The sequence below is a fragment of the Panicum virgatum genome, chromosome 1N, assembly GCF_016808335.1.
Source record: "Panicum virgatum strain AP13 chromosome 1N, P.virgatum_v5, whole genome shotgun sequence".
In the NCBI taxonomy this organism is placed as follows: domain Eukaryota; kingdom Viridiplantae; phylum Streptophyta; class Magnoliopsida; order Poales; family Poaceae; genus Panicum; species Panicum virgatum.
The window spans coordinates 2110161-2134304 of NC_053145.1; the positions used below are offsets into that span (position 1 = coordinate 2110161).

Sequence of the window (24144 nt, forward strand, 5' to 3'; positions counted from 1 at the left end):
CGCTGGGACCCGTCCCGCCGCGGTGGCCTCCCGCCCGCCGTGCCTCGGGGCCCGCCGCTGCCCGGCCTTCCGCTCGCGCCGCCTTGGCCCGCCGCCGCCGCGCTCCGCCGTGGCCCGTCACCGCCCGGCCTCCCGCTCCGCCGCTCCATGGGCCACGGGTTCGCCGCTAGGCTCGCCGCCGGCCACCTCGTTCCCGCACGCCATGCCCCAGCGAGCCCCCACCTACGGGCAGGGACGGCAAAGGGAGGGCGGAGCCGCGTGGAGCCACACTTCCCTGGCTCCTCCTCGCGTGTGGAAGCCAGCAGGTCGTGCTGGACCGGGCCAGCAGGCCCGTTGCTGCGGGGGGGGGGGGGGGGGGGGGCTGCCTAGATGGATTGGACGGGCCCAACAATGGCCCGAGGCACCTTGGTGACCGGCGCTGCTGTCAGCTCACGTCTCCAGGAGGATGATCATCGATTCATCGGAGACGGCAGCCTTGAGCGCGCAGAGAAGAATCCAAGGTGTACTCATTCGTACATGCCGGCAGCTCGTCGACGGCCCCGGGTCAACAGCGGCCATGATGGGCCGCCCGTGCACGCCATCCATGGTTTCCAAGGTCGTATCATGATCTCGGCGAGACCCAAGGTGCAGCAACCGGCCGGGTGAACAATGTGCTCGTCCTTTTCAAAATTTTAAACGAAACAGTAGTGCTACGCGCGCAGTGAACGACGTGCCGAATCCAACGCAACCGGGTGCGTGCCTAGATGGACACAGGCTGTGTGTGATCATGGTAGCATCATGGGCGGCATCCGTTTGGTGGCACCCGAAGAAGATCGATCCCGCTGGTCTGCCCCGGAACTGTGCCGCGCCGGGTGGATCACTCAGATGCCAGATCCGGCCATCATCACCGCCCTACCTACCCCTACACGCACGCGCGCCACTCAGAAGACGTCGGGGTGCATGCATTGCGCGGCGCCGGGCGGGCAAGCATTGGCACGGCGGCACCACGCCGCCGGCCGGGGCGCGGCGCGCTGCAATCGAACCGGCGGTCGACCGCCTAGCCTAGTGCTCCGTCGAGCAGAGCTGGTAGAGTAGCAATAGCAATAGCAACAGCCAGCGCAATGCACACCCAGAAGAGCAGAGCAGGGCAGGGCAGAGCATGCGCGCTCCCGATGCTAGTGCTACTCGCCGCGATGTGTGCCGGGCCGGCATTGGAACGGCGTTGCCTCGGCGCGAGGTCGCCATGATGGCGGCGATCATGGGCGCGGCCGGCGTGCCCCTGCCGCGACGGGGTGCCGTGCCCTCCGCGGCGGCCAGCCTAGCGCTGTGCACGCGCGCAATCTCCCTCGCTCGCCGTCGCCGGTCGCCCCCCAAGATGATGGCCTGCACCGCGCCGCGTTCATCTAATTAATCAGATGGTGGATCAATCTATCGGGGTCGTAATTAAAAGATTACTAGTTTCGATTCTCCAGGTGCATGTGACTGATGACGCATCATGGCCCGCGGACTGTCATGCGCCCCACTAAGCTGAGATGGGCGCCATCATGTCCCCAAGGACCCGGCATGCGGGCCCGACGTGCCCCCATGTTCTTGCTACTACTACTAATCCAGTTCATTATCACTCAAAAAGTTAGTACTACCATCCTCGGGAAAAAAAAACATACTACCATCTTTTGTCTTTGATCAACAAAGCCATAGCATCTCGAAGTAGTACATTCAAAATTGGATACGGAATCAATCAAACATTCCGTTTGGATACTACGTAGAATACGTCGAGTGAAAAGGGACTAAGGCCTGTTTAGATCTTTACCCGTAAACCCCGTAAACGCAAAAAAAAAACGTCACATCGAATGTTTTGATATATGTATAGAGTACTAAATGAAGTCTATTTACAAAATATTTTGCATGGATGGGCTGTAAATCGCGAGACGAATCTAATGAAACTACTTAATCCATGATTTGCAACAGTGATGCTACAATAACCATATGCTAATTATGGATTAATCATGGATTAATTAGCATCATTAGATTCGTCTCGCGATTTACAACCCATCTGTGCAAAAAGTTTTGTAAATAGATTTCATTTAGTACTTCAAATTAGCAAAATTCATTTGCAAAATTTTTACATGTAAACAACTAAACAAACCCTAAGACTACCACCCTCACGCCCTAAGGCCCATCTCAGTGAAAATATATAGGAGCGTTATGAGCATTAAATTTGTTGACATGATATAAGAAAGAGAATGTTGAGTGTCATGGGATGTGAGAGAAGTTTCATCACCAAGACACTCCTCTGACTCGATTATCTCGTTTACAGTTTTTTTTAAATAAAAGGTAGAAGCACTGCCACACAATATATAAGAAGAAGAAGCATTCGTACATAACACGCCGAAATGAACACCACCACATAAACAACGCACGCAACAAAACACTACATCGCCACAACCTAGGAGAGGAGCCAAAGGAAACCACCCGCAAACTGTGCCGTCGTCATCAACGCTGTGCCACGCCAAAAGTCGCGAGCCGCTGCAGGCCTGAGCGGCAGCTCGAACTCCTCCACCATGGGACTATCACCCTCAAGGCGCGTGCACACGATCCTCGATCCCCCTGCTCCAGTGATGCTTTAGCAGAACACTCCCGTCGTGGAACCGATGGAAAAACACTGAACCTTGCCACACTACGTGGGGACCTCGCCTCACCCACCACCTCACACTCCTCTGCCAAGGACTTAGATATCTGAAACCGCTCTAAAAGCATCAACCTCCGCCCAGCCGTCATCGGGATCACAACTGCACCATGTGTGCCATCTCAAGACCTCCAGCACCCATGAGTCATCTGCACCTCCCTGCCAGCACGGACCATGCGTACCTCCTCTACTGCTGCGCGCGGACAACTCCACCAACCAACCACCACCACAGCCTAGCCAAGACGGGACTCCAGATGCGGCGCCTCCAACAAGGGCACGACGCCAATGGCGTCGCCGTCGCACATCCATAGATGGACAAGATTTTTATCCTAAAAAGTCACGTGCAGTAGGAACATGGTGCCACACAATGGTGCCCCGACAGGGAGAACGACACCACAAGGGCGCCGCCACCATCGCCACCGACAAAAGCGTCAGTGAAGGCTTTCGCCCGACTCAGCACCATGCCTACTGTACGTTCAAGGCCAAGCCTGTAGCCCGCTCCAACTCTCCTCCGCATCGCCTCCACCGGAAGATGCTCGGCACAGCCCGAAGCACCACCTCGGCGCCACCTGGATGCACCAACTATCCCCAGCCCCACCACCATGGCAGCGCCGGACCAGCATCGCCGTCAAGGAGAAGGAGAACACCAGCCACCACATCTCAGATCCCGTCGCCCGCGCGCAGAAAATGCCCCCGGCCCCACCAACAGGCAGAGCCGGCGACATCCGGTCGTAGTCGCCGCCGATGCCACCGCGCCAGCCGCAGCCGCCCCTGCGCCATCACACACCAGCCGCCGCCGACCAGCGCCAGCCGCTGCCGCAGCCCAGTGCCCCCCTGCACAATCGTGCGCCCCTGTCGCGCAGCCACCAGATCTGGCTGGGGCCACGCCGGTTTTGGGGCCCCAACCACCGCCGCCGAGAAGACGCCCGCCGCCGACAATGGAGCAGGGATCCACCCCTGCCGCGCCCGCCCTGTCGCCGCCGACGCCGCGTCCCCAGGCATCTGCGGGAGCCGCCACCGCGAGCCAGCCGCGGAACGCACTGCCGCGACGACGACCCGCCCCGCCCAGGCCGCCGCCAGCGCCTCAAGCCCCGCCACGCCGTGATCGGGTGACCGCAAGCGCGGATCCGGCCGCCGCCACGGAAGGTCGCCTCTGATGCGGGAGCACTGGGGGAAACCGGCCGGTGAAGAAGGGGGAGGGCCCCGCCACCGCCTTCACCGCTGGCCGCGCGAGCTTCCGGCGGCCCGCTCTAGCAGCGGGAGGTGGCGGCGGAGGGGCTGCGGCGGCTAGGTTTAGGGCCCGCTCGGTCACCCGCGCGAGGGGCGACGTAAGCGGCTGCGGCTCACTTCCGATATTAACAGCACCTCCTCGTTTACAGTTTTTGCAATCGTGTGATGATACTCTCCATTGAGACCGGCCTACTAGTAGTAGTATGTGCTTGCTAGGCAGTAGGAATACTACTACCGAGTAAAGTAGGTTGGTCTCGCTGACGGCCATGATCAGGGCTGCTGGCTAGGACCGTATTAGGAGAGATGATGATCGAGATGGAAGTACACCTCCTAGAGCAGCCTAGTGGGGACCCCACCGGCAGCGGCATCACGCGGTCATACCATATTTTTTGCTGGCCTAGCGCCTAGGGGGCGGCCGGCGGCAGCGGCTGTGGGCTGTTCCGGCGAGGCGCTCACGGCCAAGGGTTGGCTGGCGGGGCGCATCGCAGGGAATTGTGCGGCGGCGACGAGGCTGATGCCGATCCGATCCGACGACGGCCGCGGCGGCACACACACGGCACGGCACAGCCTTTGAGCTGAGCTTGCCGAGGCCTCTGGCTCTTTTGCCGGATGGGTGGGTGGAGCCCTTTGGCCTTTTGGGCTCTCCACTCCACCACCGGCGCGGCGTCTGCCGGATTTGGCTCTTGTGCAGCCGCCGCATCGTCGCCCAGTGACATGTCAGGCGGCACTGCGCTGGCAGGCTGTGTGGTGCGCAGCCAGCACCAGAAGGCTGGACGAACGGGACAGGCTGACTCGAGTATATGAGCCTCGCGTGCCCTGCCACACCAGAATCTCCGCCGGACAGCCGCACCAGCCTAGTCGTGGCTGCTGCTGCTGCCGATTTGCTAGCTAGGGCCCGGGAGCTTTTGATGCCTGGAGCAACACAAGACAAGGATGGTGGAGGGAGGGGGGATCGTGCGCCGCCGGCCAGTCCACTGAGCTCGCGGTGGTCTGCCTGCCCCAGGTCAGAAGGTAAAGTCTAGTCAGCCATCAGAGGATGAGGATCGGATTCCCCACTTGTCCTATTCGCCCCGTTGGTAGCAGTGCTGCCTGGCTCAGCCGCTCAGCGCCGGTGGTGCTGTGGCGGGCCGTTGGTGCACGGCGGCAGACGGCACGCACGCACGCTCGCCAGCCAGAAGGCCACCCATGACCCACCTCCACCTCCACCTCCAGGACGGGCGGCACGCCGACACGTGCAGGCACCACCGATCCGAGCGGGTGATCGAGCTGGGCTGCCGAGCCTTTGCGCAGCAGCGGGCGGGGACCAGGGTTAACCATTTCGTTTTCCGGTCAAATCCCGGTGTTTAGCGGAAACGGAATTCCGTTCCGAAATTTCGGTAAATTTCGGCGAATTTCGTTGAATTTCGGTCGAAATTTGTTGAATTTTGAATTTAAAAACGAAAAATACCGAAATTTCAGATCCCGGTAACTAGCGGAAACGAAAAATTTTCCGAAATTTCGCCGAAATTGTTAACCCTGGCGAGACACAACGACTGCCCGGGGCACGCGCGCCCACTACCCCAATCGAGTGCCCACGCACAGGCACGGCTCTCCCCGCTCCCTCATCGATCACCTTCGATTCCCGCGCCTGTGAATCTACTCGAGAGCAGCGAAAGCCGCCGGCCCGGCCGGGGAGGTAAAAAAATAATCCAAGGGCGCGTTTAGTTTAAAAACTTTTACAACACTAATTATTAGTATTAAATATAAATTAATTATAAAACTAATTATACGGATAGGTGAAAAATCGCAAGACGAATCTATCATGTCTAATTAATCTGTTATAAGAGGTTGTTTATTTTAACATGACATTATCTAATCATTAGATTCGTCTTGAGATTTACTCTTAGATTATAGAATGAATTTTGTCAATTATCTATATTTAATAATTCTAATTAATGGTCAAACGTTAGCCCGCCACAAATTCTGAGAACCACCCATGTCGCGGTGAAGTCGGCGAAAAAAAGGGCACGTGGGGAAAAAAAACTACCACCGCGGCCCACTTTATAAACGGGGTGCTCCTCCTCACTCAGCTCGCCATTTGCCCTCCCGCCGCTGCTGAAGCTCAGCACCGGCCTTCTTCCAGTCCAGCCCCTTCTCTGTGCGCGCCGGCACGGTGAGGAGAGGGGAGGGGCTTGCCGGGGGCTCGAGCATCGCATGTAACGCCTCCTCCTTCTTCCTGTTCCTCTTCCTCCTCCCTCTGTTCTGTGGTTTGTAGGCCAGCCAGATATCCTTGGCTTCGCATCGTGCGCACCAAGCTCTTGGCTTGCACAAGAATGGCGCGGCGCTGAATTCGCACTTGTGTTTGCTTGCATTGCATCGCCATTGCCTGCTCTGATTTGTGTTTTTTTTTGTGTGTTCGTGTGTGAGGCTGCTCTGATTACTGATCAGTGCTTTTTCGAAAGACATTACTGATCGGAGTGTCGTTGAGTCCATAGACCCTTGCCATGCAAAATTTCCATTAGTTAAACAGTACACTGTTCATTGATTTAGCATTTCAATTGACAAAGGCTGCCCCCTCATTGTTTGGTCAGGCTCCGCCACTGCTGATCATTGTTTTGATGCATTTTTCATTTGGTTCAGACGGCTTCAGAACTGAAACGGAGGCGTCAGCGTGATGCAGGGAGGCCACGGCTACGGCGGCTACGGCGCCGTGGGCGGGTACGTCTACGACGCCGGCGCGTACGCCTCCGCGGGCGGGTACTACTCCGACGGCGTCTACCCGTCGGCGCCGGCCTTCGACGACGCGCTCGTCGCGGCCGGCCGGCGGGCGCACGACATCCCGGCGCCGCCCGGCGGGCTCGAGCTGGAGCCGTCGGAGGCGTGCCCCAAGAACTACGTCGTCTTCGACCAGACGTGCACCCGCAGCCGGGTCACGTTCCACCCCTCCCTGGCGCGCAAGCTCGGGGGCCCGCCGGAGTCGTCGCGGCACGGCGCCGGCGCGGCGTGCGTCGCGGACGCCGACGACGGCTGCTCGTGGGTGCGGCAGGAGGAGGAGGACCCGGAGGAGATCGACGCGCTGCTGAGCCTGAGTTCGGAGGACGACGCGGCGAGCACGGGGCGCGCCCCGGGCAGCGGCCGGGACGACGACGGGAGCTCCCCGGACTCCGCGTGCTCGTCCGGCGCCGCCGGCAGGAAGAAGTCGCGGATAAAGAAGATGATGCGGGCGCTCAAGGGCATCGTCCCCGGCGCAAAGCAGATGGACGCGCCGGCCGCGCTGGACGAGGCTGTCTGGTACCTCAGGTCGCTCAAGGTGGAGGCGGCCAAGAAGCTGGGCGCGCGCGGCTCCGACAGCTAGCCGGGCCGGTGCGTCGATCGGCGACAGCTCGAGTCGATGGCGATGGCATGCATGATCGGCATGGGCACCAGGCGGCGGCCGGCGGCAGCCATGATCTGGCCCTGCTGCTTTTGCTCGATCGCCGCGGCGGCAGCGGAGGTGTTGATGATTGCGCCATGTGCCGCTCATGATGGCGGCGAGGATGGTGGCGCTCCTCGCTGTGATCATCGTGTTCGTTCGTGTCCGGTGGTGTCGGGGTCGGCACGGCACAAGCTACCGGGCTGCCTGCCTTTCGCCTCCGCCGTGCCGATCGAGTATCCTGCGCCCTTTTGTCCTAAATCCTGACTGCAGCCTTGATTAGGGCGTCGATGATTGTTTATCTAGACGAGCTTTATTTTGACAGAATTACTGACCAATGATTGGCTTCAGCTGCTGTGTATAGTATTAGTGTAATGGTTCTCCTTTGTGCTCTGATGGGTAGTGTCACAATCCTTGACCTCGCAAAGCCTTGTCACTTGCTCCCTCCAGGATCACACCCAGGCCGCTGTTCAGTGTCCGTCTAGGCTCGCTGCCAACTGTAGAGAGCATGGCCACCAGTTGGGCCTGGTTCTCGCCAGGGTTTTCAGGTCTGCCCGGCCTGCTGCCTTCACGACAGGCCCATCTCATATTTTGAGCAGTAAGTGTGGTCAATTCATTTTCCATCCGAAGACGCACCACAGTCAACCAAAATGCTCCAGGTTATTACATAACACAATTTAGGTATTATTAGCAGGTGGCGTTAGCTTGGGAAAAGTTACATATAATCGACATTGGCAGCCTACAAGTACAACAACCGTCATTCTCGGCAGTGTGCTGCTCTCACATGAGAAAAAAAAAACCCGAGAATGGGCAATTGAAGGGTGGCCCTAATAAATAGCCAAATTTATATCTATATCTATATATCTATTTCTAAAGTAAGGTTTCCAACTCAAATTTTGATTTGATCCGTATTGTGTTATTGACAGGTGGTGCTATTTCCCGACACGTTGTTCCTCCTCTATCTCTATGCGACTATGCCACTTTGAATCCGAGTGTGATTCAACCATAGATTCCCTATTTTTTTCGATTTAAGTATACCCTTCCGAGAGAAAGAAGAATAGGACAAGAGATATGAAAAATGCAATAAAAAGAATCTTTATTTATTTTTTCCTTTCTTTATCTCTATTCATACAGAATTCCTCGTGAACTAATAATGCCCAATTCTTAGCTCTCTGTTTAGCTGGCTGCGTACGTGTACGTTAGGTCCAAAATCAGAGAAAACCGGCTGGAATCGCTGGCGCAAAACAGGTTGCAAGAGCGACCGTTTCTCCCACCAGACTCCTACGCCTAGCTTTGCTCGCCAGACTACTACGCCCAGGTTAGGTGCGCACGCTGCACGCAACCGTGCGGCCCCTGATGATGCTATCTCACAATCACAATGCCTCCCTCTTTTCTCTCTCCACCGAAGCAAGCAGCCAAGCACCAGAGTCCAGAGCAGAGTCGCTACCGCTCCAATTCTAACCAGAGTTTTTTTACTGACCGGTGGGACAAAACCGCCGTCCACGGTAGCGGTAAACCGGACCGGTTTGATCGGATATCGGAAAAAACCGGCCAAGTTAAAAATACAAACCAAAAACTCATGTTCAACCGGTTTCTATCGGCTAGCCGACCAGTTGGACCGGTTTACCGATCCGATTTGACCGGTTACCGGTCGGTTTGACCGGTAACCGGTCGGTTTGAGTGGTAACTAGCCAAATTCAATTTTTTTTTGGTTTAAATTCAAATGCCCGCAAAGTATACTAAATGAATGTTTGTATAATATGTTTTAGCCTAAATGAACTCTCCAACCCTCTTTTGTATTACTTTTACATTGTATTTGTATACTTTTGTATGCACGCTTTTTTTGTTTAACTTCAAATGCTCGCAAAGTATACTAAATGAACGAATATTTGAAAAAATTTGACACCATTAGATTCGTCGCAACTTGAAGTATTTTTAGGATTTTTTTGAGAATTTTTCATTTTTTTAAATTTAAATTTGAATTTGGGCCGGTTTGAAACCGGCCGGAACCGGAACCGATCCGGACCGGTTTGACCGGTAACCACAGTTTCCAGACCGATTCCGGTCGGTAAATTGAGACCTGATTCTAACCGAGCACTAGCACATTCTCCACAAATTTGATCCATGCCCATATATAGGTACCCAGCAACCAGACAACCACCATCTTCTGACCCCATAGGGCAGACCAGCAGTAGATCAAGCCGCATGGAGGAAAGATGGATCTGTTGGATGGATATGGTTATGAAAGAACGGAGCAGGGAGTGTCTCCCTGCTTTGTTTATTTGTTTACGGGAGGGTGGAACGCAACAGCCCTGAATAGATTCCATTTTAGCATTGCTGCACAAAACAAACACTCGAGCAGAACATGGAACAAAGATGGGCAGGGACATAATGCATCACAAGGATAGTTGCAAAGTTGCCTGAAAACTTGACCATTCCTAGAATACAATTGTACAGCTTGTACAAAATTTGCCTATAGTCACCTGCATCAGTAACAACTAAAAACACAGAATAGATAACCCATGTATGCCACTCCTGTGAATTTGAATAGTTGTATTAGTTATAGTAGGAACGCTCACACAACATACATGGCAGTAGCGCAAATGACCACTCACCTAAGGCATGAAATTGCAGGCTTGCAATTAATCTAACTCCTGTCACTTTTTGTTCTTCTTTCTTTTGTGTTTTGGTTTAATAGCATCTTTTAGGCTCTTTGGCGACCCAATTTCCTGGGCCTCTTCAGACTCTCCAACAGCCCCAGAGCTTGATGTGATTTTCACCTCAGCATTAGATGATTCAGTTAACATTGGTTGTGCATCCTCATGGCTTCTGGCCTTACCTGTAGTTGCTGGATCTGCATGTTAAGCAGGAAACAATCATAAGAAACTGCATCTGAACTCATAAGAGAGAATCAATCTTTTTTTTTTTTGAAAAGCTTGCGGGAGCACCGCACTGTCATTTAAGAAGGAGAGAATCAATCTTGGCCAGACAATAAAAACGATGCCTCAAGGAAGGCTACAGCAGATTAAGTATGTCAAATCAAAATGACTGTAAACTGAAGGATGTCTTTGGACTGGCAGAAGCTGATTTGTGCATATCATAATTTAAAGGACCCGGCACACTGAAAGCATGGATATATAATATCTATCAGCCATAGAATAAATGGTACCAAAACATGTCTAGAAAGCTAACAGTGGAGAGGTACTTGCCACAAATATGATATTTTGATCATCAATGTGCACTAAAATGCCAACCAAAGAATGATTGCAAGCACATCACAGAGAGATGGTATTGGCAGATAGCAAGCAAGAAGAAAACTCATAACATGCAAACAAAATTAACAGTACCCGGCAACTGTGAAATTCTGAGGGAGCTTAATGAAACTCCTTTAGAATATGGGTCCCTACATGGCAAAAATCAGGACCAGTTGGCAAAACTTGTGTCAAGCAAATATTTGATGCTTGAACTTGGGAAACAAAACATCAGGCTAATTGCTACCAATTTGATGGACCACCACTGAATGTTGATGTTTGTTTGTGTTTAGCAATTCTGTCCCCAGTCAAGAGTGGATTCCCTTTTATATTTCGATGGTCCTCATCACCTTTGCTTATCTCCTGAACATCACTGGGTGTCTTCACAGTTTGAGTCTCCAATTCATCATCAACTTTGTCCTCCATAGTTACATCAGTTACATTAATTTTCTGAGGCAACGTGGCTGGTAAACGCTTTACTTTCTTTAAAGCTTTCTCAGTGGTGTATGAGTCTACCTGAAACCAAAGAATACAAATGTTTGATGCTTGGTGAAATGCAAAGCCAACTGTTGAATGAGAATCATAATCTGTATAGTTTTGCATTCCATAGAACTTCAAAGACATGTAAACTGCAATATTTTCACTTTTTTGCTACTTTAAAAAACACAATGGCAGTGGTCCACAATTCTACTCACCTCAAAACCCTCTTCCCTCTCACAAAATAATCAGCTGCAACATGTGGGCCCACCAGTACCACCTCACCTAGCGCTACCTCCCACCCATTTGTGCTCGCTGTCCTCTCACACAACATGTGAGCCCACCAGTACCACCTCACCTAGCACTTACCTAAATTTTCCATGTTTCTAGTGGAAAGATTGCTACTATAAGTGAACCTATTTCTGTTGAGTACAATGGGGAATGTAGTCTGCTGCAAATGGTAATGTAGTGCAAGTGAACATTTTTTCAACTAAGTAAATATGCAACTTAATCTCTATGTAGGTAGAGACGGAATTTTTAATACAAAAGTAAAGTACCATAGAATTTCACTATAATGCAATATCCATCATTTGCATGATTTGATTTTAACTTGTTCATTTTAGAACGTATCAAAACATGGACACCTTGGCTAATCTTTGAGGGCCCACTTACTGCTTTCTTTATTTTGCTTGTTATATCAGCAGCCTTAACAGAAGCAATTCTTAAACACTGCATGACAACACTTGACATGACACCCTCCCCACCAGCTTTCTGGATGGCACAAATATCACCATTTGAGTTAATCGTAGCAGTCATCCTCCCTCCCATTACTGCTTCTTCCTTGTATGTGGGATCAACAACCTACACAAAAAGATTTAAGTTGCACAACTGAGGATGATAATGACAGAAAATGACCGATGTTAGTCAAAAAATCAATTCAATCTTCTGAATTATTGGTACATACCACAATGTTACCTTCACCAAAATATGCAAAGGTTACAGCAATGGGCATATGATGAATTGTAAGAGGGAGTGGATCCCTGACCTGTAAAATACATAAGAAACAGAACACAGGATAGGTCAGTGTTGTCAACAATCTGGTCAGAATATGACAACTAGGAATGGTTCTATGTTGAACTTGTGTGTACTGAAATTTATGGGAGTCATACACATTAAACCATAACAACCTAGTAAATTATTAAACCATAAAAAACCTATTAATTAGTGAACCTAATGCGTTACAAGGGTGCTTGACCTTTGGGGGATATATTAGCAAGATGATATAAAGTAGAACACACTGCAAGTGGATGCCTACCTCAGGATCATGCACTATAACTTGTTGACCATCATCCCCACCAACTGTGCATTCCGGCCTCCGGAAAGTAGACAAAGCGGCCAATGCAGCAATGTTAGCTGCATCAATGAGATTCCTGAGGGGAAAGCATGGCAATAGAAAGCTTAGAACCATAACTTGGAAGTATTTGTTCGCAAATTAATTATATCATCGGATAATGCATAACCCAATAACACGTACCCTCCGTTGTCCAAGATGTGAAGGTCAACACGCACGGACCAGACATGCTTCCCAGCAACAACACACAGGGACTCCATGTCCACAGCCCGGCTCTCCCTGAAACAACATGATAAGTAGTGAAAGAAGTCATCATTAGGCTCAACGCTCAAAACCCTTTGACGAAATAGAAGAGAAACAAGAATTTGGTGACCTGAGGCCACGGTCAATGACTCGGCCAAGCTCAATTGCTGATTCCCCTGGACGCCCAGGCTCAAAGGCTGGGTCGGCCATGGGCGAGAACTCGGTGAATATGGCCAGAGTCCCCTCATTCGGCCTGTCCCTGTAGGGCTGGACTAGCTGCGCGGTCACATAGCCCAGCACGTGCGTCTCCCCGAGCTGCACCTCCGACGAGCCATCCTCCCTGGAGTTCACAACAGCAACAACAATCAAGGATGCAAGCCCAAATTCGCCACGCGCCGGAGCAAAGCAAAGCCAAGCCGCCACGGCGACGAGATCAAATTGCAGGCGGCTAGCTACGGCCGAGGAGGAATCTTGACACCCAGAGGAGCGGAGCGGAAGTGTGCTGGGAATGGGTAGGAGGGTGGGTGAGGTGTGGAGGTGGATGTACCTGCCGAAGCTAATCCTGAGTTTGCGGAAGTCGAAGGAGTGGCGGCCGTCGACGCGGAGGTCGGACTGGAGGGCGGTCTCAATGAATTCGCGCTCGTTCACCGAGGTGCGCCACCGGAGGTGCTCCATGGCTGCGGACTCTCGCCGGCGGCGGGAGAGAGCTAGGGTTTTAGCCGCCGAGGTTGATTGGTTTGGTTCGATAGCTGTTTTCCCCCATTCGTTTTGTGAGAGGGCCGCGACACAAGTGGTAATGGGCTGGGCCAGGAGCCCAGGATTGTGGGCTGGGCCGTAGCCACGTGCGGATAAACCAATCAAAGCACATTCTTTTTGGTAAAAGCTAACTTGCTCGGGTCACGCTCGTGTGATTTTTTAATTATTCTCTATTCATTTTTTTCACAAATAAATGCCTCACATTTTTTTTTGCAAAACTGGCCTCCAGACGCCCGTTCATCTGTGGATAACCTCCCAAATTAAACCGGTTAAGTGCACTAACTATCATTTTAATAGTTAATTAATTTTCTACGTACTTAAAACAGTGTAATCTGGTAGTCTGTAGGATAAATCTCAATAAACCACGGTGATCATGGATTAAGAAATACAGGAAGTCTCGCGTGAAGATGAGCACAAATGATACAAGCATACATAGATTTTCAAATTTAATTTACAATTCAGAATTTTACGAATTACGTTTAGAACAAAAATATCAGAGTTTAATATGCAGCGGAATGATGTGAGGAGCAGTAGGCGCCGCCACAATGCCTAAACCTGCATCGCCATGCCACAGCCGGGGACCTGCAGGGAAGGGAGGAAGAGATGGGGAGAAAGAGATAAGAGATAGAGGAGATACTATGTGGGGGGGAGGGGGATAAAGAGAGAGGGGAGAAAAAGATAAGGAAGAGAGAGAGAGAGGGGGGTTGTGGTGGGAGATGAAACAACGGCGGATAGGTCGTCGCCTCCATTTGTAGGAACGGATATGTCGCGCCTCCATTTGTAGGGACGGGCCATGCCATCACCCGCTCCTAAAAAATGCATTTTTAGAAGCGGGTGATGCCGCCATCCACCCCTATAAATAATTTTTTATTCTAAAATTTTGTTTAAGTAAAAACCTACAACAAAACACATCAAAGAAAAGTGAAATTTATGTCATAAGCCTATTATAACATGTAGAATTTAACAAAAATATTAAAACTTTATTTCAGGGTATACAATGGTTAAAAGTGAGAAACCATAATATATGACTCACTCACTCCACCCTCTCATATAACTCAAGATTTACTTTATGGTTTCTACACTCATAATCACTATGTACAACAAAATATACTTTTAATATTTTTTATAGTTCTATACATCACAATAGGCTTATTTTCTTGATGTGTTTTGCTATTTTTTATGAATTAAATAGATTTTTGAAAAAATATTGAAATTTATTTTTAGGGGCGAGCCACCCTCTCACCCGACCCTACAAATAATTTTTAGTTTTATTCCAAAAATTTACTTAATTCTAAAAAATAGCACCGCGGCAGTCCGACCATATCAGGCGGAATGTCCGCGGGTTCGGACGTTTGAACGTTACTGCCTTCTACAGTGTAAAGACGTTCGGACGTCTGAACCTTTTGCAGTGAGATTCGAACGTCTGAACCAGCGGATGGTCCACTGTGACATCCCGGAAAATTTACTAAATAAATCACTCGCTAAATTATTTTCAAAATTATTTCATCGTTGAGCTCAATTAACCCTAAACCCTAATCCCCTCCCAGAATTTCCGCTGTCCTGACATCCGGTTTCAAGCGTCGTTCCACCTTTTCTCGTTTTCCTCGTCGCCGTCCCATCCCGCGCCGCTCGGCGGCCTGTCGCCACGCTCGACCACCCGCCGCGATCGGCGCCGGCGCGATCTCCCTCCCACTTTTTCTTTTTCTCTCTCCCCTTTCCCTTTTTCTTTTTTCCTTTTCCCCTTTTCTTTTCTTTTTCTTTCTCCTCCCTTCCCCCTTCTCCTTCTCCCTCCTCTGCCCCGCTCCCGCACGCGTCCGAGCGCACTCGGCCCGCGCTCACGCCCGACTCGGCTCCCCAGCCTTGCCCCGGTACGCGTGCCCCGCTCCGACCTGCCCGCGCCCACGCGTGCGCGCTCCCGAGCCGCAGCGCCGCGCCCGGTCTGCCCGCGCTCGCGCTCACCTCACTCGGCACGCCGCGCCGCGACACGCTGCGCACCCCGACGCGCCGAGCCGCGCCCACCGCACCCACTCGCCCGCGCGCACACCCCCGAGCCTGCCCCCCGCGCGCGCACGCCCGTGCCCACGCGCTCCACGCGCACACCACAGGGCCGCCATCACTGCCGCGCCGCTCGCCGCTCCGCGACCAGAGCCATGGCGCCGCCCCTGTGCATGCCCACGCGCGGCACTGCTCACCGCGCTGCCCGCCGTCAACCACAGTGTCGCTGGCCTGCTCGCCACTGCTGCCGCTCACGTCCCGTCACCCCTGCGCCGCCTCGCCGCCCGTGCGCCGCTCCGCGACACGCGAACGCGGCCGAACGCCATTAAGGCTCGCCGCGCCGCTCGCCGACCGCCACCACCTGCCCCACACCGCTCCACCGCCTTCCCTCGGCTATAAAGGGACCCCTGCCTCGCCCCCGAGCACCACAAGCCACGTCGCCACAGCAGCTCCCGCTCCTCGGATTGCAGCGCCGCCTCCACACTCGCCACCTCCGCCCTCCACTGTTCCTAGCCGCGCCACCTCCCTCTTTTTCTTTTTCTCTCTCCCCTTTCCCTTTTTTTTCCTTTTCCCCTTTTCTTTTCTTTTTCTTTCTCCTCCCTTCCCCTTTCTCCTTTTCCCTCCTCTGCCCCGCTCCCGCACGCGTCCGAGCGCGCTCACGCCCGGCTCGGCTCCCCAGCCTTGTCCCGGTACGCGTGCCCCGCTCCGACCTGCCCGCGCCCACGCGTGCGCGCTCCCGAGCCGCAGCGCCGTGCCCGGTCTGCCCGCGCTCGCGCTCACCGCGCTCGGCACGCCGCGCCGCGACACGCCGCGCACCCCGACGCGCCGAGCCGCGCCCACCGCACCCGCTCGCCCGCGCGCACACCCCCGAGCATGCCCCCCGCGCGCGCACGCCCGTGCCCACGCGCTCCCCGCGCACACCACAGGGCCGCCATCACCGCCGCGCCGCTCGCCGCTCCGCGACCAGAGCCACGTGCGCCGCCCCTGTGCACGCCTACGCGCGGCACTGCTCGCCGCGCCGCCCACCGTCTACCATAGTGTCGCTGGCCTGCTCGCCACTGCTGCCGCTCACGTCCCGTCACCCCTGCGCTGCCTCGCCGCCCGTGCACCGCTCCGCGACACGCGATCGCGGCCGAACGCCATTAAGGCTCGCCGCGCCGCTCGCCGGCCGCCACCACCTGCCCCACACCGCTCCACCGCCTTCCCTCGGCTATAAAGGGACCCCTGCCTCGCCCCCGAGCACCACAAGCCACGTCGCCACAGCAGCTCCCGCTCCCTGGACTGCAGCGCCGCCTCCACACTCGCCACCGCCGCCCTCCACTGTTCCTAGCCGCGCCACCTCCTCGAGCCGCTTCCGCCCAAGGTGAGCGGGGGGATGGAGTCCTCACTCCTCCCTCTCCCTCTTCCCCACAAGCTCCCGCTCCGAGCTGCCCCCATCGGCGCTGCCCGCGGCCGCCGCCCGCCCGCCACATCTCTCCCTGCAGGGCCCCTGCTCTGAAATTGGGGAGAGGGATCGACTCCTAGCGCCGCCCGGCCCCTTTTCCCCCTCCTCCCGTCCGCCATCGCGGCCCAGGGCCGCCGGCGCCCCAGACCCCCCCTCCTCTGTTTCACGGGAGAGGAACGGGAGGGAGGTTGAAGGAGGGCTATTTTGCCCAAAATCCCCTTCCCCTTCCTCTATTCTATAAAGATCCCTTCCACTCTTTTACCTTTTCGCAAATGAATCCCTGCCCTTTATTATATTCGCAAATAAACCCTTCCACCATATATAATTAATTGTAAACAAACCCCTACATCTTTTTAGTATATCTCGGATATTTTTAGAAATTACGATCAGGCCCTTCCACTCTCAGAAATAATTACAAATAGGACCCTAGCTCCTTATTTAACCCCTAAACTTTTATATAACCTATCATTTCATGCGCCAAACGATCTCAGATCGACCTGAAACTTTACCACGCCTCTCATAACATAGTTTTGGCCATGTCATTAGGAAATCGCCCAAAAACTTACTTCTATCTCCATATCTTAATTGTTTCCGATTCGAGCTCAACGATAAAGCTTTCATTTCTTTTTCTTGATTGTGTGCTTGTTTGAGCGCGTCGTAGATCACGGTGTGAACGAAGGAGAGCCCCTCGACGAGCAGTACTGCGAGCAAGCGAACGAGGACCAGTTCTACAACCCCGAGCCCGAAGGACAACACTTCGATCAGGAACCCCCGGAAGGCCTTGAAGACGGCAAGTTCAATCCCATCCTTTGATGTATGCTTTTGTCCTAGTTTTTATAAACACAACCTATTGGCCTGTTTTACAAAATTGTATATGTTTTGCCTGCTGAAAACACGGTTGGATAGCTTCCCCTTGATTTGCTATGACCATTCCTTGACCACCTAGATTAATGTCTGAATGCGTTTGGACGTTAATCGCTGCTAGAACGCTTAGGACCTTAAACACAATACAACTTGTTTTATAAATAAAATGTGTGCATGTGTGGGAAGGGAGAAATGTGGAATTTTGAAAGATGAGTTTAGACGGGATGGATGACATTTCTGTGTGATTTGCCGATTGGTGTGCTCGTGCCTGTGTGGCAGGGCAAGGAAGGGAGATATCCATCTCGTCACAACTAAGGACCGAGTTGGTGTGTCATCTCACCTAACTCCACTATCGTGCAAACCACTCGACCGTTGAATGGGCAACGGCTTAGCATAAACCCCACTAGTTAGTCTGATAGCCATCAGGAGAGCTGAGATCAACAGGTGATCAAGGAGAAGGGATTAGCTATGTGTGACTTATGCCCCGGTTAAAACCTCTGTGATAGGTCAATGACCCCTTGGTGCATCCCGTGATGGCTAGTCAGGTCTAGCTAAGGTGGGTAATGGCTTTGTTGGGATCTGCACCGGCACTAAGGTGATCGAGTTGCGGTACCCCACTTGTGGGTAAAGTTGCACACCTCTGCAGAGTTAAAATCTATTCGAATAGCCGTGCCCACGGTACTGGGCGAGTTACGGTGTGGTCACGCAACTAGTGTTTATTCTGGGATGGGTTGGCGTGAGTTGTTTTGGAAAAGTGTCCGGCAGTTGTGCCGTGTGCTACGGCGGATGAGGAGTCCGGTAGCAGCTTAAAACTTGGATCCTGTGTGGGTCAACACTACGTGTTACTCGGTACAAGAAAACTGGTTTTGGAACTGCTTTCTTCAAACGAACCCTACATAAAATATTGCTTTCCGCAAATTAAACCCTAGCCTTATCCTTGATTTACCATGTGCATTATATTCTGTTTATACCCCTCTCCGTGGGTGTGGTTGGACTTGCTGAGTACGTTTGTACTCACCCCACTCTTTATTTTTACAGAGGAAGATCCAGACTTCGTTCCTGACGACGCTGAGTAGGGGTACCGTCCTGCACCCAGCCTTGCCTGTGGATTAGGGTCACCCGCAGGAGGTTTCGCATGTTGCAAGACTCTGATGACCCCCTTTTCGTAGTGAATGTAGTTGTGTGGGTTTTAGTTGTAATCCTCGTGATAGTGGCGCTTCACTGCCCATTACCGCGTAGAGTTGTACGGTGATGAACCATCTGATGTAATAAATGTGTCATCAGCCTCCTGGGACTGATGTTGGTATCACATTTAAGTCTTCTCTTATGAGGGGACGCTTCATCCACCCACTAACGCTGGGCCGTCTGTCATGCATTTTTTTGAAATAAGTAAATTTCTAGAATAAAGTTGAAAATTATTTGCAGGGGTGGGTGAGGGGCTGACCCGTACACACACTTGGTCACCTATTTCCCCTTTTCCTAACCTCTCTTCCCCTACCTTTCCCCGCATTCAGGTTCCATGTGGATTTGCCACCAACACGAGACCTCCTCGAGGCACAAATAGAAGCTCCATCAATCCTTGTAGGACGGGCTACAGTGGGAGCTTGACGGATCTCCTACGTGGCAGCACTTGCAGGATGAGATCGCGACGCACGAGCGTGCGCTACTGAGGTTGCCGCCATGAAAGAGACACAAGTTTCTAGCCGAGATCAATGAGTGTTGGGTGCAGTGCAGAATGTTAGAAGTGGCGGCGAATAAACGATGAAGAATAATAAAATCAACCACAAGAGACACGAGGATTTAACGTGGAAAATCCCTTCAATGTGGAAGGGATGAAACCACGGACGCCAGCCAGCAAATCTTCACTATATCAGGGTGAGTGTTTACAAAGCCAACGGCGGCTTACAAGAGGAATGACATAGCGATGAGCAAACTCTAAAGGGTATATGAACTGGACCGGCCCAAGCCTCCCGGCGACGGGCATCCGCTTCGCTCCGTCGGAAGTCGGCCTTTTCTTGTGCAATAAATTTGGATCACAATATAACACATGATCCAGTGAGGCTGCCTCAACGTTCTACCAGCACCCCACAGGAAGTGCTCGAGACTGAGAACAAAGAGCCGAGAGCGAGCGACGTGCCCTATAGTTGGCCATTTGGCCCGATGCCCATGGGGACCCGAGGCCCAGCCCAATTTAGCCCGTCCCGAGCACGACCCGGGCCCGGTGATTATTGGGCTCCGGGCGGCACAGGCCCGATAGGCGGGCCGTGCCTGGGCCTCAATGCCGGCCCGCTGGACGCGTCTAGGCACAGCCCGAAATAGGCGGCCCGATCGGCCCGATGGGTAGCACGATAGGCCCATTTAAATATCAGCTCACTCTATTATCAAACCCTATTAAAACACTTTTGGGCCGCTGAGTTGTCGGGCCAAATGGGCCGGCCCAACACGATTAAAGCACTTTTGGGCTGTGCCTGGGCCGGCAGTTTAGCCCATGGACAATCACGGCACGACCCGTTAATTAATTCATGTCTAAACGGGCCGTGGCTAAACGGGCCATGCCTAAACATGCTTGTGCCGAGCCGGGCTGGGCCGGGCCGTCCGTTTGCCCATCTATACGTGCCCTCGCTGGAGAGGACTCCTGGGCCGGTTCTCCTGCTCCCCGTGCCCCAGACCGAGCTGCACGACGTGATAACATATACATGGGTGGTTGCAGCCGTTGCCTATCTCACAAGAGCCATGCATGATTCCCTCAAAAAAAACAAGAACCATTTGGTTTGGTTTAGTTCATCCCGTATGTGAGTCGGACCAACCCCTCCGTCCACGGCTCAATCACATAGATCCCTACAAATTAACACACAGGCGTCAATACGTATCTGATACCTATACCAACTTTGTCTGTAGCAACGCACGAACAGGCCCGGCCCTGAGGGGGTGGGTGTGGGGTTGGGGGGGGGGGGGGAGGGGCGACTGCCCCGGGCCCCCGAAATCCAGAGGCCCCCAAATCCAAGTATAGTTATGTATATAGATATAACTAGAGCACTAGACAAATAAGTAAGAGCAGGACTAATAATTTAGATAGCTGCGAACTATTTGTTACCATATCGTCTTAAGCCAATTTAATAGCCAGCATATATAACAGTTGACTGTATAGATAGATTGTACCATTAATAATTGATTCATGTTTCTTCTCTTATTCTCTCACCAAGTTTACTGTAGTCTGTATTATAGCCAGCTGAGAGTAGACTGTAAACTTGTAGCTCACTTCTCCTCTCTCTCCCCACTAACTCAGTATAAATATGATGCATGTCAGCATGTGACATTCCAGTTAGCCCACCTAAATCACCTTATAATACTTGCACGAAATGAAATGACCCATCGCACAAAATTCCTCTCGACTAGTGACTCCCCACGACTCCAGGTGCGTCACGCTATGCCATCTCCTTGTTCCTTATGATTCAATTACCTAACATTGATTAACAGCCGCATTGGACGAGATTACACAACATGCACATCCACAGAGCCACACTAGAGGCTCCACACCTCTATTGCTCTGCACAAGAACGATGCTGCCGCCACCGCTGCGACTTCACGACTGTGTTATGCTTGGCCTGTGCGTGTCTCCTAGTGTCTCCGTGCTGACGTCCCGCGAGTCGTGCTTTGCTTGACAGCGTCCCGAGACTCTCGAGCACTCTCGCATGCACTAGATTTCATATTTCAATTGCTATTTGTTTTTGAATTTCAAGCTTCAAGAAATATATGGGTGATATTGATTTACATCTTAGTTGATGATTTTACCTATAGAGTTGCGATAATATATTTTTACGATAATATCATATAATACTAATATGTATAATTTTCTTACACGAATCTATTTTCGACGCATCTAGTCTATTGATAAAATTTATATGTAGAATTATTATCATTATTATTTTTTATCACTATTCTTTGGAGGGCTCCAACTATGATTCCTCGCCCTGGGCCCCCAAATCCTCGGGACCGGCCCTTCGCACAGGCATAACTGACTGCTAATAAAACATCACACTGCTAATAATAAAACAATAAACCGTGCATTCTCAGATTATTATATATTATATGCCTCAGGATATATTTCTCAAATTTGCACTAAATCGATATATTTAGTCACCAGAGGTTTTATATGTAGTTTTTTTTCTTTCCTGCAATAATCATTGATTCAGCTTCGTTCTTAAAAAGAGTCGTCATCAAACATCACACTGAGTGCTCCGTTTCTCCAACGCATGCTCATACGAGCGAGATGGACCGACGGACAACATGCTGATCAACAATGCCGCCGACGAGAGCAAGGTGCTGAGCACCAATGCCGAGACGAACCTGACGACGTACATCATGGCCAGAGGCCGTGGGCTTATCGATCTGTGCAGGAGAAAGCATCCATCAGGGAAACCAAGCACGTGTGTACAATCAACTCTAGCTTTATATGTACAAGTTCAAAACTGACGCAAAAAGTTACACAATTAAGTTTAAAACTGACGCAAAAAGTTGCACAATTAACTTCAACATGTAAGGAACTGTATGGATCTATATAATTCTTTTTTTTTTTGAAACAAACCAGTCAGAAGAGCTGCCGATTATATATATTAAAAAGAAGATGTATTTGAATTTATAGGTGGTGCTTTACATGTTGAAGCTAATTTATAGCAGGGAAACCAACATGTAAGGGACTGAATTTAAACTGAACAACGAACAGACTCTCCTTGCATCATTTTTTTTCCTACTAAAAAGAACTGCACTTAGCTACAAATTATATATTCGTGCAAAGCAGCTCGATCTTGTAGACATGGCGAAACCTAAGTCGTCGGAGCAAGAAATTTCGTAGGACTTGCACGATGGTAGTGTACTGCATTGGGGCCGTTTTACTTTAATTTATCGGCAAACAAGACGCAGAATAATCGACAAGGCAGAGACGGACGAGGTCCGTTAATACCAGTGAAGGCGATTTGCACAATGCATGGCCATTATTACCATCGATACAAGACAAAAGATACATACATGATGCATCATGTGTGCACTGTATATATAGATCGCATGCACGATCGATCGACATGCATGATTATTACCTGCAACTGACAGTTTATTTGAGCAGGATCGTCGGATCTAGTACGTACCGGAGAAGAGCGAGACCGATAGACGACGATCGAATCGAGACATGGCCATGCCGACGAGCAGGATGGCGATGTTGAGCGGCGGCGGCGACAGCCTCAAGACGTCGTGGCCGGAGGTGGTGGGCTTGGGGCTCCTGCTGGCGGCGCGCAAGATCCGCGGCGACCAGTCCGCCGTGCGGCTGGAGGTCCACAAGGTCGGCGACGCCGTGGAGCCCGGCCACGACGACACGCGCGTCCGCATCTTAAAAAAAACTCTACCCAGGGGAGTAAACGGCCCCACCGTTTTTTCATTAAGAGGAAGCCACACCGGCTTACCCGGGTAGAGAAAACCTCCAAACCCTGGCCCATGTTCGAGAGGACCAAGTCTCGCGGCGAGCACAACGAGAGGGTTTTTTTACCCCAACAATCGAAAATTCGCTTCTGATGAGAATTGAACTCAGAATCTGTTGGGGCGCGACGCTACCCGGACCGGGGTAGCCAACTGGCCGCCCGGCCTTTCGCGCCCGTCCGCATCTTCGTCAACATCGACGCCACCTACACCGTCGCACTCACGCCCTTCGTCGGCTACCGAATAATGCATGCGAGTGAGTGTGTGTGTGGTCGATCGCCATGCATGCATGTCCTCATGCGTGGCATCGAGCATGTATGCAAGTTACCACCTTGGCTGCTCTACCATAGGCATGCATGCTTGACGTACGTACTCTTATATTTGCACGTGTGTGTGATCAATAAACAAACCATATATGCATGGTGACTTTCCTTGCGAATGATATACTAGTACTCTAATTAAGGCATGCATGATGCCGTACTGATCATGTGTTCTTCCCCACCCTAGCTAATTACGTGTGCAATCATGAAACTGCTATAGCTAGTACGTGCATGAGTCTCCGCAAGCCATATTCTGTTGGCTATGAGGTGTTTGGATCCAAGTGCTAAAGTTTAGCACTACCCTATTCAAACAGGAATGCTGATGGACTGGACTAAACTTTAGTTAAAATTTAAAAAATCGAATAAAGATATAAGTGCTAATATATTCTAAAGTTTATATTAGCTTCCAACTTTAAAACATCCAAATAGGTTTTATATATATAGTCAGCTTCCACCATAAATTGACTGACGAAAATAGCTTAACGCTTCCATGCATGCGCGCCTTGGACAGTCAAGACGATATATGTCCTGTAAGAGCAGCTCCAGCATGCGGTTTTGGGGGGCTTCAAAGGGCTGTCAGAGAAAGCCACACACTGGAGGAGGGGGTGATCGCTCTGTTTTGCACCCGGTGCTAAGGGCTGTCAGAGAGAGATGGGGATGACTTTTTTTATTGGATAGAGCTCCACCGCTT

The 24144-nt window shown here is 51.8% G+C and overlaps 2 protein-coding genes across 7 annotated transcripts; one reads left to right on the forward strand and one right to left on the reverse strand.

Annotated features, from left to right (window-relative positions):
• The first annotated feature begins 5980 nt into the window (after positions 1–5980).
• On the forward strand, positions 5981–7697 carry LOC120654505 (transcription factor bHLH144-like). Its single transcript, XM_039932055.1, has 2 exons — positions 5981–6090; positions 6515–7697. The coding sequence occupies exon 2, from the start codon at positions 6549–6551 to the stop codon at positions 7227–7229; it is 681 nt and encodes a 226-aa protein (XP_039787989.1). The 5' UTR covers positions 5981–6090; positions 6515–6548; the 3' UTR covers positions 7230–7697.
• A 1955-nt stretch (positions 7698–9652) lies between these two features.
• Positions 9653–13372, reverse strand: LOC120654506 (exosome complex component RRP45A-like). 6 transcript variants are annotated; one of them, XM_039932056.1, is made up of 10 exons: positions 13156–13365; positions 12739–12948; positions 12549–12644; positions 12330–12444; positions 11979–12059; positions 11687–11875; positions 10785–11053; positions 10634–10689; positions 9902–10140; positions 9653–9821 (listed from the first exon to the last, which is right to left on the reverse strand). In XM_039932056.1, the coding sequence occupies exons 1-9, from the start codon at positions 13281–13283 to the stop codon at positions 9944–9946; spliced, it is 1341 nt and encodes a 446-aa protein (XP_039787990.1). In that variant the 5' UTR covers positions 13284–13365; the 3' UTR covers positions 9653–9821; positions 9902–9943. The 6 variants fall into 6 exon arrangements, 4 of the variants coding, with proteins under 4 accessions (XP_039787990.1, XP_039787991.1, XP_039787992.1 ...); XM_039932057.1 differs by lacking the exon at positions 10634–10689 and having other exon boundaries at positions 10888–11053; XM_039932058.1 differs by having other exon boundaries at positions 9653–10140; positions 10888–11053.
• Between the last annotated feature and the right edge of the window lie 10772 nt (positions 13373–24144).

Coding starts and splice junctions, on each gene's coding strand:
- LOC120654505 (XM_039932055.1), top strand. CDS start 6,549: ATGCAGGGAGGCCACGGCTACGGCGGCTACGGCGCCGTGGGCGGGTAC.
- LOC120654506 (XM_039932056.1), bottom strand. CDS start 13,283: ATGGAGCACCTCCGGTGGCGCACCTCGGTGAACGAGCGCGAATTCATT. Junction 12,445..12,548: donor CACATCTTGGACAACGGAGG/GTACGTGTTATT, acceptor CTTTCCCCTCAG/GAATCTCATTGATGCAGCTA. Junction 10,141..10,633: donor CAGAATTTCACAGTTGCCGG/GTACTGTTAATT, acceptor CTTAACATGCAG/ATCCAGCAACTACAGGTAAG.